This window comes from Anabrus simplex, chromosome 1 (genome assembly GCF_040414725.1).
Source record: "Anabrus simplex isolate iqAnaSimp1 chromosome 1, ASM4041472v1, whole genome shotgun sequence".
Classification (NCBI taxonomy): Eukaryota; Metazoa; Arthropoda; class Insecta; order Orthoptera; family Tettigoniidae; genus Anabrus; species Anabrus simplex.
In genome coordinates, this window is record NC_090265.1 from 23928160 (window position 1) to 23943912 (window position 15753).

At 40.0% G+C, this 15753-nt stretch overlaps 1 protein-coding gene across 4 annotated transcripts in view; it reads left to right on the forward strand.

The window, feature by feature from the left end:
• LOC136883405 (bromodomain-containing protein 8) overlaps window positions 1-15753 on the forward strand; it is a 445412-nt gene that overhangs the window by 277503 nt on the left and 152156 nt on the right. For 3 of the 4 annotated variants that reach the window (XM_067155679.2, XM_067155698.2, XM_067155708.2), the window contains one exon: window positions 15249-15323. The exons of the other annotated variant lie outside the window; for it this stretch is intronic. In XM_067155679.2, coding sequence (XP_067011780.2) covers window positions 15249-15323 — 75 coding nt within the window. The remainder of the gene's footprint in view (window positions 1-15248; window positions 15324-15753) is intronic. 4 annotated transcript variants of the gene reach the window in all.

Sequence of the window (15753 nt, forward strand, 5' to 3'; positions counted from 1 at the left end):
GTTTGGAGTGTGCTAACTTATGGTTGTGAGACGTGGGGCCTGTTCCACGAACGAACTTTGCAACTTTTCAACTTTGCGAATCCGATCAGGTTTATTCCATGGGCAAACTGTATAGGCCTAATACTCTATATTATTTTAATGCTTTTTTTTTTTTTCGCGGTGAACTTGGTGGTATAATTGTGGTACCATTATTTTAAAGTTTTTATCATGGGAAAGAAAGGTTATTAGAAGAAGCTGGCCGTGCTGGAAGTTGTCACGGAGAAACGGGACATCGTTTTTGGCAACTTTAAAAATAACGTCTCAAATTATGACGCGCATCAATATTAACGAGAGTACCGGCAACACACGCAGAGGGAAATTGACCCTTCATTAGAAATCCCATCCCTATATTAAGTGGATTATCAGGCCAACGTACTATGTTAGGAAATATTACATTTACTATAACATCTACGACTTTGGTAACAGTTCTGCAAATAATTGATTTTGATGTCCCATGCATTGCTGCTACACCGTGCAGCTGGGCACCATTTACTAACCAATGTAAGCATATAAGAATTTGTCCTTTTTCGGAAAGGGATTGACTTCCTTTTGTTGCATGTTTTGATAAATTCCCAATCATTTCAAGAATATAGTCAGCCTGTGTTGGGGTAATACGAAATCACTTACGAAATTCCGTCGAAGTGAGGTTATGAAAATTAAGCCTGTCTTTGCACGTTCTCTTGTTGAATTTTTCATCACTGTCCTTGATGCTAACAAAAGCTCTCGTCGTAATGTGTTTATATCACTAAACTAAATTTTACGCCGAGAAGCCCGTTTACATACTTGTTAATTAACAGATGAAAAGGGAATCATCTCTTTGCAAGATTTCTGAACTTTTCTCTTCATTTCTTTGCACTTTGCATTTCTGTACCAATGGAGGAACATAACAGACTTGAAAAGTGAAAAGATTCCTAACTTTTCACTTTGCAAGCTAAATCAGAAAAGTGATGGTGTGGAACAAAATCTAAACTGAAAAGTGCAAAGTGAAAAGTTGCAAAGTTCGTACCTGGAACAGGCCCCTGGACTTTGGGATGCTCTCCATAAAGGTTGCATAATTAATGAAATCAGCCTCCTTTGAAATACTGCAACAGCTGCACCTAGACAACAAATTTCTGAAAATACAGTCATCACCAATAATAATGATTCAAAAATCTCCAATGACTGCAGCATCTGGTATTCTCCATGAAAGAATCCTAAGAAAATCTACTTTCAACACGAAGCACCAACTTTGTAATCTATTAGAAGAATATTAGTTAGCAGGAAGATCAATCTACACACTACTCACAAATAATATCTACACATCTCATCTGTGAGATTCTCACATCCACATGGTGTCATTTATTAGCAAAAACCCTATTTCATCCTTTCATATTTGTGCGTAATTTTCCTATATTAAATCTCAAATTATGGCATCTTTGATGATCATCATACAAGCAACTTCAGTACTCCTCGAAAATATTATTGCAAACATCACATCCATGCCTAAGAACTCACCATTCATTACTACCATTAAATTCATATGCATGACAAAACACCAAGCTTTACTTCAAATAATATATCACCGGGACTTTCTAAAACTGCATCATTCCATTAAATGCGTAACCCCAATGAATTATTCTCCATCGATCCACACAACATTAATCATTCATATTATTTGACAATACTATTACAAAACCTCTTATCATCCTACACACCTGTCATGCTCAACGAATTCTCACTTCATGTTTTAAATACTCAGGCACATTATTTCTTGAAGACTATTTACAGTATCCTTGCATATCTATTAAATCAATACTAACGCGATAATATTGCCATCACATTCGCGAAGACTATGCCTAATATGAAAATACGATCGTAGATGACCCTAATTTACGCACATGTTAATCACCTCATGGTTCCCTTCCAATAATATGTATCTGAGCAATAAATCACGCTGAGATTCATTTACAATGATATTATCTTAATAAATAAAGCGTCCATGCCTAAAATTCCATAATATCTACTATTGGCCCTTAGATTCCCATAATATAGCATACGGCAGATCATAATTTCCAGGATTATTCGTAATAAAATCACATCATTATTCGCCTACTCATTATGAAGTAGTGATCGACGACCGTACGGTAGCATTCAAGTTGTCTGTCTGTGCATGTCACGTTTTTGACACCACAAAATTATTCTACTCTACCTTAAGCAACTACATAGCAGGATAGATTTAGGACATTTATTTTGAGTACTTATCGGGCTGTTGACTTTGGGAAGACGACACCTCTCATTTCTCGGTCTTAATTTTATCCATTGGCATCCATCTCAACACTCTCCAGATCCGTCAGGACCACTCCTTTAAATTAGTTCCTCATGATTGGATATTTGAACATCTTTTGATAAATTCCTTGCATGTTGCTCGACATCGTAGTACCTGAAACTTGTAATGTGAGATTAGTTGAATACATGAATACCATTCACAGTATTTTTAGTTAACACTTGCCTCAGTATTTTGGGAGAGAATCAGATATATCTTTTCTTTTTACAATAAGTTATTCGTATACTTCTTTCCTAATCGTGTGCGATACTTCTAAAGCTTTCAGAATCCTTTTTCAATTATCTATATATTGTTCTTTTTGAAACAAAATCCAATGCTAGACTGCAATAATAAAAGTCGGTTTCCATTTGAAGAATCTTCCAAGTTCTGTATCCTCCCAGATGTTTTTGACATTAAATGCATAACCTCTTTGATGCAGTATGCTCTTAAAATCATTGACATTGGCAAAGGAATTCATTTAACAATCCGTCACCTTCATAGTTTGACGTGCCAGTCAACTATCTTATAATGAGTCTTGATTCTCATATTATATCATACTAGATAGATAACGTATGGCCACCGTATATAAATTGAACTTGGCCCATTTGATCCAACTCATTCCATGGCCTCCACTACACATTTCCCTCGATGTTTCACGCCATTTATTTACATTTGTTCATCTTCTGCCTGAAGAAACTGCAATGTTTATTCAATACTATTTCATCGTACTATGACATTCCATTACCAACTGTAATTTAATAAGATACCTCGGGGTTCTGAGCTTATTAATTCACCGGTACCTTCAATCCGTTATCTGTTATTTGTTCAGTTAAGTGAGTTATTTGACTTACTGACGTACTTGGACGTATGACAGCGGACATATGACGACTGGACGTACGATTTCATTAACTTTACATTACTATAAACTTACAGTGTTCTCTTTAATCCAGCATTCATTGGAAGTGGATGACTTGCGAGTCTATAGTTTCTAGTAGAGTCACCAGATGTCAGGGGCCATCAGTTAGAAAGTACCGGGTTTGAGTGACCTTCACACTCATCATTTGCCGCTTACGCTTCTGTAGGTAGCTTCAATGCATTGTGGTACCGGATTTCATACCACGGATGCAGCCCTTACCCTCATATGAGGTAGTGACTTAAGAAAGTGAAGATGGGATTCTCTTCACATTTGTTTTTTAATGTCAACTGTTTCTGCATTACAAGACTAATCATCTGCATCTTCATACATTAAGCATACGATTACAATATTGATCCTTGAGCTATTTATTCTTCTTTTCAAGATTTTAAAAACTTTTAAAACATAGTGCTACAGTCACATGTGTTATACTGCGCCACACGAAATTACGTCTGGTGAATAAACTGTCTCTTCTACATTACTGTTTATTTATCTGTGCATTGTTTTTCCTGTTTTTAAGTGATCGGCTGCTGATGACCTGGAACTTAGGGTTGAAACCAGTACCGTTTATGATCAGCTAGTGATGTAACCTTACATTACTAAGTTTACATGTATTGAAAAGGTATATACAGCGTATGGTTGTACCAGTACACAATAGTTTACAAATAATCAAATGGAAATATCCAAATTTGACAACCATTCCAGAGCACATGGTGTCACTTGGTGTAGAGTCTTCAGACCACCATCAAATGCACGAAGTGGGCACTCTTGATCAATGTGTTGTATGGTTTGGTCCTCCACTCCACAGTCACAGGCAGCAGATGTACGAAAACCCCATTTCTTTAAGGTGTGACCACACTCCCTTGACCCGTTCTAATGCGGTTCAGCTTCGACCAGGTTTGGCGTGGTAGTTGGAATCCCTCTACCTTCTTTGTAGGATCTTCAACCAGGTGAGCATTGTTGGGTGGATGTTCGTTTCAACGTTGTTGCCACTTGTAGGTCATGTTGAAAGAATTGATACCTTCTAAATCAACCCAGGGTGGCTTGCGTGATTTCAAACGTGTTGTTGGTGGATCTTGCAGGGCACCATACAACGGAGAGTTCTTATGAGAGGTGATCTTCTCGAGCAAGCTTACCTTAGCTGCTTTCCTCCTTAGATCTTGCAGAGCGATATTAGCTGGGACTGATAGCCACTGTGTGGGAGTAGATCTAACAGTACCAGTGATAACCCTCATGGTCTCATTGAGTTGCACATCAATCTTAGTGGTATGAGCGCTGTTTTCCCATACAGGGGCACAATATTCACCAGCAGAATACACAAGAGCGAGTGCAGCAGAACGTAGAGTATTAGCGTCTGCACCCCAGCTGCTTCCGGGAAACTTGCGGAGTAGATTCACTCTTGAGCCAAGTTTCCTCGATAACTTGATGCACTGCTGTTTGAATGCCAAGGACTGATCCAGAGTGATTCCAAGATATATTGGATTTTAGTTATGGGGTACTTCAATTCCGTCAAAAGTCACTTGTAGCTTCCTTTGGGCTTCTTTATTATTTAAATGGAATGCAGTACCCTGGGTCTTGTTTGGGTTGGGTTGAAGTCTCCATTTGTGGAAGTAATCACTCAGTTTCACCAGATCACTAGTTAGAACATTCTCACAGTTCATGAAATCTTTACTCTTGATTATGCTAGGTCGTCTGCATACTGGATTTTAATGGAATCTGTGTGAGGCATGTAATGGATATACATGTTAAACAAAATGGGGGCCAGAACTGATCCCTGAGGTAGGCCACTGTTTAGAATTCTCCACCTGCTAGCTTGCCCATTCAGGAACACCTTAAAGCGCCTGTCAGAAAGCATATTGTTCATTAAAAGTGCCAACTTTTGACATGGGATGATTTCAATAAATTTGGACATCAAGCCCTCCCTCCATACAGTGTCGTAAGCTGCTGTAAGATCCACGAAAACTGGAGCTGATTTGAGAGCTCGTTGAAATCCAGCTTCTACTACAGTTGTCAATGTTAAGACCTGGTCGCAGCAAGGAAGGAGCCTCCCTGAAGATTGTGGTTACTGCAGTCGGGCGATTCCTGGGCAACGGTTTAATACTGGCTAATTCTTCCACAAAGGTGCTGCTACACAGCAACAAGTATGCAAGAGAACTTACAAATGAAAAGTCCTTCTCAGGACCAACTATGCACAGAACACTCGTCAATCCCATTGAAAAGGTGGAACCATTACATAATTTTATTAATTTTAATAGTGATCTCAGTTCAATACGGACCATAATGAAATTCTTATCTTTCAAGGATTTATCCATCCATGTAAACACAAATCATCTCTGACATCTCATGGACTGGGTTAAAGAGGCTGTCTGATGCCAGCTCCAAGGCCTAGAGAAGAGAGGAGAAACATGGGATGTCCTAAAGGGAAAGGAAGCATACCAGAACCGTAATAAAAGGAGGCACATCATTCTTAAAACATCCTACCCGGCTCGCTGGAAGGAATTCATGATGATGATGTATAGGCCAATTTTTAAAGTAGGCAACCTGTTGTATCTTAATACATGGTGTCCACCCGTATAGAAAATTGGGTAATGTCAGGGAATTCAGAGAAAAATCTGGAAATTTGTTCTTCTGCCAGATAAAATGGACATACCATATTTATCCGTTAATAGAAGCACATTTTTCACTTTTTATAACATTAATCTAGGGCATGTCTTTTATGCCAGGAATAAATTCTAAAGAAAACTGAATAAACATTTAAAAAAACCAAGTGTGATCTCGAATGTGAATTAACCAATAGCATCAATAGCTATATGGATAGCAAGTAGTAGCGACTATGATCGATCAGTTGATCGATCGAATTTTCAATGTTTTGATCTGCTTACTATTGGATATTCTGTAGTGTTGCGGAATTGCGAGGCCTATATTGCATTCTCAGTTTTCTAATCGCTTAAATATGTGGCTTCCACAACGAAATATGCATATAGACAAAATTCCACAACCCAACGGATGACTGTGTTTCTTTACTATGTAATGACTTGTGCGATAGTCACTATGTCGAAAAATGTAAAAACAGACAAGAAACACTGAATGCAGAAAAGTGTGAATTTCACTTAAACTTGATACTCATTCGAGTGCTCATTATTATTATTACTACAATTATTAAATGTGCTGATGTAGGCAAACCTCGTGTAAATGTGTAATGCATCGTGACACCGTTCGGGCCGCGCCACTTTGAGTTTCTAACCTTTCACGCGAGGTGTTCGGGAATTTGAGGCACGGCTAGTAGCTTGTAATGTTGTTTGAGTCATCAGTCCATAGACTGGTTTGATGCAGCTCTCCATGCCACCCTATCCTGTGCTAACCTTTTCATTTCTACGTAACTATTGCATCCTACATCTGCTCTAATCTGTTTGTCATATTCATACCTTGGTCTACCCCTACCGTTCTTGCCACCTACACTTCCTTCAAAAACCAACCGAACAAGTCCTGGGTGTCTTAAGATGTGTCCTATCATTCTATCTCTTCTTCTCGTCAAATTTAGCCAAATCGCTCTCCTCTCACCAATTCGATTCAGTATCTCTTCATTCGTGATTCGATCTATCCATCTCACCTTCAGCATTCTTCTATAACACCACATTTCAAAAGCTTCTATTCTCTTTCTTTCTGAGCTAGTTATCGTCCATGTTTCACTTCCATACAATGCCACGCTCCACACAAAAGTCTTCAAAAACATCTTTCTAATTCCGATATCAATGTTTGAAGTGAGCAAATTTCTTTTCTTAAGAAAGCTCTTCCTTGCTTGTGCTAGTCTGCATTTTATGTCCTCCTTACTTCTGCCATCGTTGGTTATTTTACTATCCAAGTAACAATATTCATCTACTTCCTTTAAGACTTCGTTTCCTAATCTAATATTTCCTACATCACCTGCCTTCGTTCGACTGCACTCCATTACTTTTGTTTTGGACTTATTTATTTTCATCTTGTACTCCTTACCTAAGACTTCATCCATACCATTCAGCAACTTCTCGAGATCTTCTGCAGTCTCAGATAAAATAACAATATCATCGGCAAATCTCAAGGTTTTGATTTCCTCTCCTTGGACTGTGATTCCCTTTCCAAATTTCTCTTTGATTTCCTTTACTGCCTGTTCTATGTAAACATTGAAAAGGAGAGGGGACAAACTGCAGCCTTGCCTCACTCCTTTCTGGATTGCTGCTTCTTTTTCAAAGCCCTCGATTCTTATCACTGCAGACTGATTTTTATACAGGTTGTAGATAATTCTTCGTTCTCGGTATCTGATCCCTATCATCTTCAGAATCATAAACAGCCTGGTCCAATCAACATTATCGAATGCCTTTTCTAGATCTACGAATGCCATGTACGTGGGCTTGTCCTTCTTGATTCGATCCTCTAAGATCAGACGTAAAGTCAGGATTGCTTCACGTGTTCCTACATTTCTTCTGAAGCCAAATTGATCTTCCCCCAACTCAGCTTCAACTTGTTTTTCCATTCTTCTGTAAATAATACGTGTTAAAATTTTGCAGGCATGAGATACTAAACTAATAGTGCGGTAGTTTTCACACCTGTCAGCACCGGCTTTCTTGGGAATAGGTATAACAACATTCTGCCGAAAATCGGATGGGACTTCTCCTGTCTCATACATCTTGCACACTAAATGAAATAACCTTACCATGCTGGTTTCTCCTAAGGCATCCAGTAATTCAGAGGGAATATTATCAATTCCAGGTGCCTTGTTCCTATTTAGGTCACTCACAGCTCTGTCAAATTCTGACCTCAAAATTGGGTCTCCCATTTCATCAGCATCAACAGCCTCTTCATGTTCCAGAACCAAATTATCTACATCGTTACCTTGATACAACTGTTGGATATGCTCCTGCCATCTTTCTGCTTTGTCTTCTTTCCCTAGAAGTGGCTTTCCATCTGAGCTCTTAATATTCATGCACCTAGATTTCCTTTCTCCAAAGGTTTCCTTGATTTTCCTGTATGCAGCATCTACCTTTCCCAGGACCATACAGCCTTCGACATCCTTGCACTTCTCCTTCAGCCATTCTTCCTTAGCTACCTTGCACTTTCTATCCACTTGATTCTTTAATCGCCTGTATTCTTTTCTGCCCTCTTCATTTCTAGCATTCTTGTATTTTCGTCGTTCATCAATCAGGTCTAGTATCTCCTGAGTTATCCACTGATTCTTAGTTGATCTTTTCTTCCTTCCTAACATTTTTTCAGCAGCCCTACCGACTTCATTTTTCATGACTCTCCACTCTTCCTCTACTGTGTTTCTTTCGGCCTTTTCATTTAGTCCTTGTGCAACATATTCCTTGAAACGATCCATCACACTCTTTTCTTTCAACTTGTCTAGATCCCATCTTTTTGCATTCTTTCCTTTCTTCAATTTCTTCAACTTCAGATGGCATTTCATGACCAACAAGTTGTGGTCAGAGTCCACGTCTGCTCCTGGGAAAGTTTTGCAATCCAACACCTGGTTTCTGAATCTCTGCCTAATCATAATGAAGTCTATTTGATACCTTCCAGTGTCTCCAGGTCTCGTCCACGTATACAGCCGTCGTTTGTGGTGTTTGAACCAAGTATTGGTGAGGTCTAAATTATGGTCAGTGCAGAATTCAACCAGCCGACTTCCTCTTTCGTTCCTTTGTCCCAATCCAAATTCTCCTACTGTGCTACCTTCTCTTCCTTGGCCTACCACTGCGTTCCAGTCTCCCATCACAATTAGATTCTCATCACCTTTGACATATTGTATTAAATCTTCTATCTCCTCATATATTCTTTCAATTTCTGCATCATCCGCTGAACTAGTAGGCATATAGACCTGCACTATTGTGGTGGGCATTGGTTTGGTGTCTATCTTGGCGACAATAATTCTTTCACTATGCTGGTCGTAGTAGCTTATCCGCTGCCCTATTTTTTTATTCATTATTAAACCAACTCCTGCATTACCCCTGTTTGATTTCGTGTTGATAATTCGGTAGTCGCCTGACCAAAAATCCTGTTCTTCCTGCCAACGTACTTCACTTATACCAACTACATCTAACTTTAGCCTATCCATCTCCCTTTTCAGATTCTCTAACCTACCACAACGATTCAAACTCCTAACATTCCACGCTCCGACTCGCAGAATGTCAGTATCCATCTTCCTGATGATCGCCCCCTCTCGTGTAGTTCCCACCCGGAGATCCGAATGGGGGACTAGTTTACCTCCGGAATATTTTACCCGGGAGGAAGCCATCATCAGTACATCTTTCATACAGAGAGAGCTGCATGTCCTCGGGAGGTGGTTACGGCTGTAGTTTCCCGTTGCTTTCAGCCGTGTAGCAGTATCAACACAGCTAAGCCATGTTGAGTATTATTACAAGGCCGTATCAGTCAATCATCTAGACTGCCGCCCTTGCAACTACCGAAAGGCTGCTACCCCCCTTTCGATGAACCATTCGTTAGTCTGGTCTCTCAACAGATACCCATCCGATATGGTTGCACCTGCGGCTCGGCTATCTGCATCATTGGGACACGCAAGCCTCCCCACCGCGGCAAGGTCACATGGTTCGCAGAGGAATATCACGTGTAATTTTGTGAATACAGAACAAGGTTTAAAATAAAGAAATAAAGTGACATCACATTGTAAGATGAAAGTTGTTTGTTGGTTTGGAGTTTTTGAGTTTGTGAAGTATAATTTATGTATGTATTCAGTCTTGATCCAGCCAATCCCAAGCTGCCATTCATATTGATTTATATAGAATGAGTGCAGTCTCGAAACCTGGCTGCCAACTGTATCGTGTACAATACATCACCACGTGGCAGCCATGTGGTTAAGCTGCCTGGCTCGGCATGTGCGGTATAGGGTTCAGTGTAGATGTAATTTTATTTACATCCATGTTTTGGTTAGTATATAGTTCGTCTGTGTACCATACCTCAGTATAGTTCATGAAAGACAAGTGGCAAGAATGTGACTCGGCAAAAATTGACACCGTGGTCTTGATCAGCCATAACATCGTTTGTATGCCAGTCATTAGCCGCGAATAATTTATTTCTTTAATTCTTAATAATAATGTACCTATTCTTGTTTTAGTGCCGGATATTGTTAGGAAGTGCATACACTATCTTAGTGATAGTCAAGTTGATACTATTTTGAAGCTGTTACAGTTTGGGATTTTTTTGTGTCTGTTTTTTTCCTTCCACATATTTGTCAACATTAGGAAGGATATCTATAGCACGTTCAATGACTTTCGAATTTTCAAGTCATCTTATAGCACAAAATTTCAAAGGAAATACGTTTGGACCTGAATAATGTGTCTTGCAGGAACGTCGCAAAACAAGAAGTAATAATTTTGTGTGTCTTTTTCTAGCTGGGTGCAGCCCTTGTAAGGCAGACCCTCCGATGAGGGTGGGTGGTATCTGCTATGCGTAGGTAACTGCATGTTATTGTGGTGGAGGATAGTGTCATGTGTGGTGTTTGAGTTGCAGGAATGTTAGGGACAGCACAAATACCCAGCCCCTGGGCCACTGGAATTAACCAATTAAGGTTAAAATCCCCGACCCGGCCAAGAATCGACCCTCTGAACCGAAAGCCAGTATGCTGACCATTCAGCCAACGAATCAGACAAAACAAGAAGTGAAGAGCATGAAGAAACTCTGCAATATTCCACTGGGTTTCTTTTACTGGCATTTTATATGAATTGTGCACAGTATGCAAGCCACAAGGTCCAATGTTCACCAAAAAGGAGGATCTGGATCATCATATAGTAAATTACTGACATCCTGAAAGAACTTTTTATTAATATTTGGACCATCCATTGAAATTTGTAAGAGTTTTTTAGATTGAGTCCTTGCAGTCCTTGCAAAAAAATCATTTAACAAATCCTAGGAGGTAGAGTGACTAAGAAACACGGAATCAAAATAAGAAGTGCTTACCTCATTAGTATCCATTTGGCCCATCTGAGAAACTATTCAGTGACTCGTCAGAACCAACGGTGAAATGTGTGCACTTACTATACATCTCAAGAACTTGTTTATGAAAATAGGGTAGAAACATTACTGGGAACAAACGTACACTAGCTTCGCTGGCACGTAAAGAATGGTGTTGCATGACAGTATGCATGCACTATATAATCTCAGCTTTGGTTACTTGGTCTCTTGAAAGATAATTCTGTAGATATCCCGCCTGTGGTGAACCTTCTTTAATGGAGGAGGAGGAAGAAGAAGAAGAAGAAGAAGAAGAAGATGCAGTGGAGTCATGTGTGATAGTGTTCGTTGTGGTAGCTGTGGTAGGCAGAGGACAATTTGCGTTTGCGTGTAGGGTATTAAGGCCACTTTGTTGCTGAAAGAATTAGAAGAAAAGAAGTGGAGGGTGATGGGAGAAACTCGACAGTCGTTGGTGGCTATAGAAGAAGAAATTTTGCAGCGCAGTATTGGTAATCAATTTTTTTAATCTTCAAGTGAATTTAGTTAGACTAAATTCAACTTCCAAGTTTTGAAATTTAATATGCACATTAATTGTTCATTTATTTTTTGGATGTTAAGCTTTCAAAATGTCTTTTAATATTACTGTCATAGCTGGAAACTTCCTTTATCGCCTCCGTAGCGTAACGGTTAGTGTTATTAGCTGCCGTCCTCGGAGGCCCGGGTTCGATTCCTGGTACTGCCAGAAATTTAAGAATGGCAGGAGGGCTGGTATATGATTGAAATGGTGCATGCAGCTCACCTCCATTGGAGGTGTGCCTGAAAAGAGCTGCACCACCTCGGAATGAGGATACGAGTTTACTTACTTCCTTTATAATTTTATTTTTTGTCATTGTGTGTCAGGGAAAAAACTGTTTTTTATGTCTAGAAAACAGGGAAATGTCAGGGAATTTCAAAATTTGGATTTGGTGGAAACCCTGTGAGCTGGAAAGCAGAGAGCTGAAAGTATCCCGTACAGTGGGCACGGCCAGCCGCCCTAGGCTCTTATCCTCAATGCCACGCTTCCGCACTTGCTCCGCCAGAGTTAAGAGGTTAAAACTAAAATCACTACACAGGGAGGTAGCGTGTTTTATTATCGACTAAATTTATTCAGCTACTATTTACAGTTATTTACAAGTTCTTCAGCGTTTTCCTCTTAATACAGTTTTTACTCACGGATGTAATAGGAATGCACCAAGCGAGTTGACCATACGATCAGTATTGCATACCTGTTATTTTGCATTCGGGAGACAGTGGGTTCGAATCTCACCTTCGGCAGCCCTGAAGATGGTTTTCTCGAGTTTTCCATTCTCACACCAGTCCTGGGGCTATACCTTAATTAAGGCCACAGCCGCTACCTTCCCAATCCTAGCCCTTTCCCATCCTTAAATCACCAAAAACCTTTGATGTGTTAATGCGACATTAAACCACTAGCAAAAAGGATAATAATCAGAACATACATCCCAGTGGCGTGTCGAACAGCGCACTGGTGTTCCAAAACAGTCACAACTACCATACCTCGGTGAATTCTATGGACTCATCATGCTATCACAACCGTCTTGTAACTGCTTGTGTTCACTCATCATGGATTTGCTCAACAATTTGCTGATGGTATTTTTATCCTTGCTGCTGGTTTCCACACATTGTCATCTCTTGCCACTATTGTACGGTATGCGCCAAAATATATAGTACTCATTTTTGCGCAGTGCGCATGCACACACCTGAGCGTCTGCGTGTTGTTACATTGCCATGATGAATATATTGTTAGTTATGTAAAGAACGTTGTGCTCTGTGATTGGAAGTGACAGTGGGTCTCACGATGGAGGAAAAAGTGTTTATAGTGGAGTATTATTTTCGCTCGTACGGAAATGGTTATCAAGGTGGGCAGAATTTAAAGTTCGTGGCGGAACAATAGCGTGAACACTTCAATAAGCCAGCACGTAGCAACACAGTTATGTTATCTATTGTTAAAAAATGTCGTCATACGGGTAGTATATTGTGTCAATCCAGGGGAAGGTCTGGTATGCCAGTAACTGTGTCCAAAAATGAAAATCATGAACGTGTCCTTAATCAAGTGTTTCAGTCTCCAAAGCGAAGTCTTCGGCGAACAGCCCTGAAATTAAACATCAGCCCTACGTCACTTCGATGATTTTTTAAAGACATAGGTGGATTTCTGTACCGAATACAGGTCGGGCAACGATTGACGGAGCACGATAGGCATGTCTGGGTGGAATATTGTGCACGATTTTTGGCCATGGTGTACGAGGATCCAGATTTCTTGTTCAACGCGTGGTGGTTCTCCGACGAAAGTCACATTCACTTAGACGGTTTTATCAATCGCCAAACAACTCGCTTTCTTGGTTTCGAGAGGCCAGACACTATAGTCCAGAAACCGCTACATAGTGTGCATGTGACTATTTGGTGTGCAGTGTCAGGAAACGATGTGCTACGTCCGTATTTCATAGATAATGATGATGGTGCACCTCTTGCTGTTAACCAGGAACGCTATAGGAACATGCAGATGAATAGACAGAGGTTCCAACAAGACGGGGCGACCTGCCACACCGCTCGACAGACTATGGCTATGCTGCAAGAAACCTTTCCAGGACGAGTAATTTCCCGCGGGGCTGAGTTCCTATCCATCACATTCTCCCTATCTCACACCACCTGATGCTTACGTGTGGGGAATGTTAAAGGAGCAAATTTTCAATTGTCCAGATCCACCCAAAACTGTGCCTGCATTACGTCAGAAGATCGTCTCGGTCTTCGGGACTCTGCAGCAACCTATGTTCCAGAATATGTTGGAAAATCTGCACGATTGTTATAAACACCGCCTAAGCGCAATGGAGCACATTTTGAACATTTCCATTATCATCTCGATAAGTAAGGTAATGACAATAAGACTAACATAATTTCCAGTACTGTATATTTTGGTGCATACTATAGATTCCCGCCAACTCCCCGCACTCCCTGCCTTCACTGTTTTATTCTTGCCAGGAAGCAACTGCATGTAGAGGTGAGCTGCCATTCTTGGACAGAAGATGTGGTCACCATTTATCCCTCTCTACACACACAGATGAACCTTAATCCCAAGCAGAAAATCCTATGTGACTGTGTAAACCAGAGCTCTTGAGGAGAATGGCTGCTGCAGGGAACATCTCAACCTTGCATGGGGTTCTAGGTCACGATGTTACAGGTTATGCGCAGAAGATAAAAGGTTTGAAGAATTGTGAGAACTCAACCGTTACCTTCTTGTAGTTGATGCTGCACACAAACTTTACTGACGATTGGGCACACAGACGTGCTGCCACATGATGCCACGGTAAGAAGTCTGCCAACTGGATCTCTCACTACACTCATTCAGTTCGGGCTCAGTTGGCAGCAGTGCGTGCCTTTGGCATTCCCACAGTCATATTTTAAGTCGGAGCATGTTGACATTATAGTAAACTGTTGTAGAACTTTGTGTATTCCTATGAAAGTTGCAGCCAGGATTGAATTATTGTGCTCCACGGGACAAGCCCAGACCGTCGGCATCTATAGAATTTTTACTTTTAAATAATAATTGTTTATGGAGTTTTAACTGGGAGTGAATCTTTACAAAATGCTTTGCAGAGACAGTCTTAAAGTAACTTTCTTTACTTGATTGATTCTATTTAAATATAAAAATCCTGCTTCTGTTAAAAGTTTTTTTATGTTGTGCATTTGAAGTTAATGTGACAGTACATTAGGACTGAATGGTAGGTATAGTGTTAATTGAATGTATGAAACAATATAAAGGAAGATGTAGTTATAGGCTCAAATGGCCCTTAGAATTCATTTGTCTTGATGTAATTCGTGCAGCTTATGAAAGGTTATGAGCTACATAGAAAGGAAAGAGGTCTTGAAGTTGTATGATCCTACTGTATCAATAACTGATAGCTTAGTGATTGCTGGAGCTCTTCTGAAAATGCCATGAATGTGATTTCCTGAATAAGTTCCTTGTATTTTCTTCTGCATAAATATGCATTTTTTTTCATCGTTTAGGTAATAGATGAAACTATCATAGAGCCAGAGTTACTGACTTCAGAAACATCAGAACTTCCTGACATCAAAGAGAAGGTAATGTTCCGTTGCTGGTAGTTCTGGTAGTGTCTGGGGTGCAGGGTTCTTGTAAGCTGGACTAACAGTGGACTAAAACTTCCTGAACCGTGTGGAAAATTCAAATGAGTGGCCAAGTGCTATTATTTGTAGCCATGATGTTGTTAGGATCAGTAACTTTACTCATTCAGCTGTTATTCATGATCCATCACTTGTACAGTTCTCATGAGAGTTTTCCACAACTGTACTGGAGGGTTTGGACTCAGGGTATTCAGGCTTTTGTAATGCATGTCAGATCTAAAGTAGAGCTTTAATTACTAGGCATTAGTAGATGGTACCTGATTTGATTTTTGAGATCACTCCCAACATGTTGCCTGGCTGTATATTTTGTAAATTTTCTTTCATATACACACACACATATTGTTCCAGGAAATTATTTGATAATAAGGCA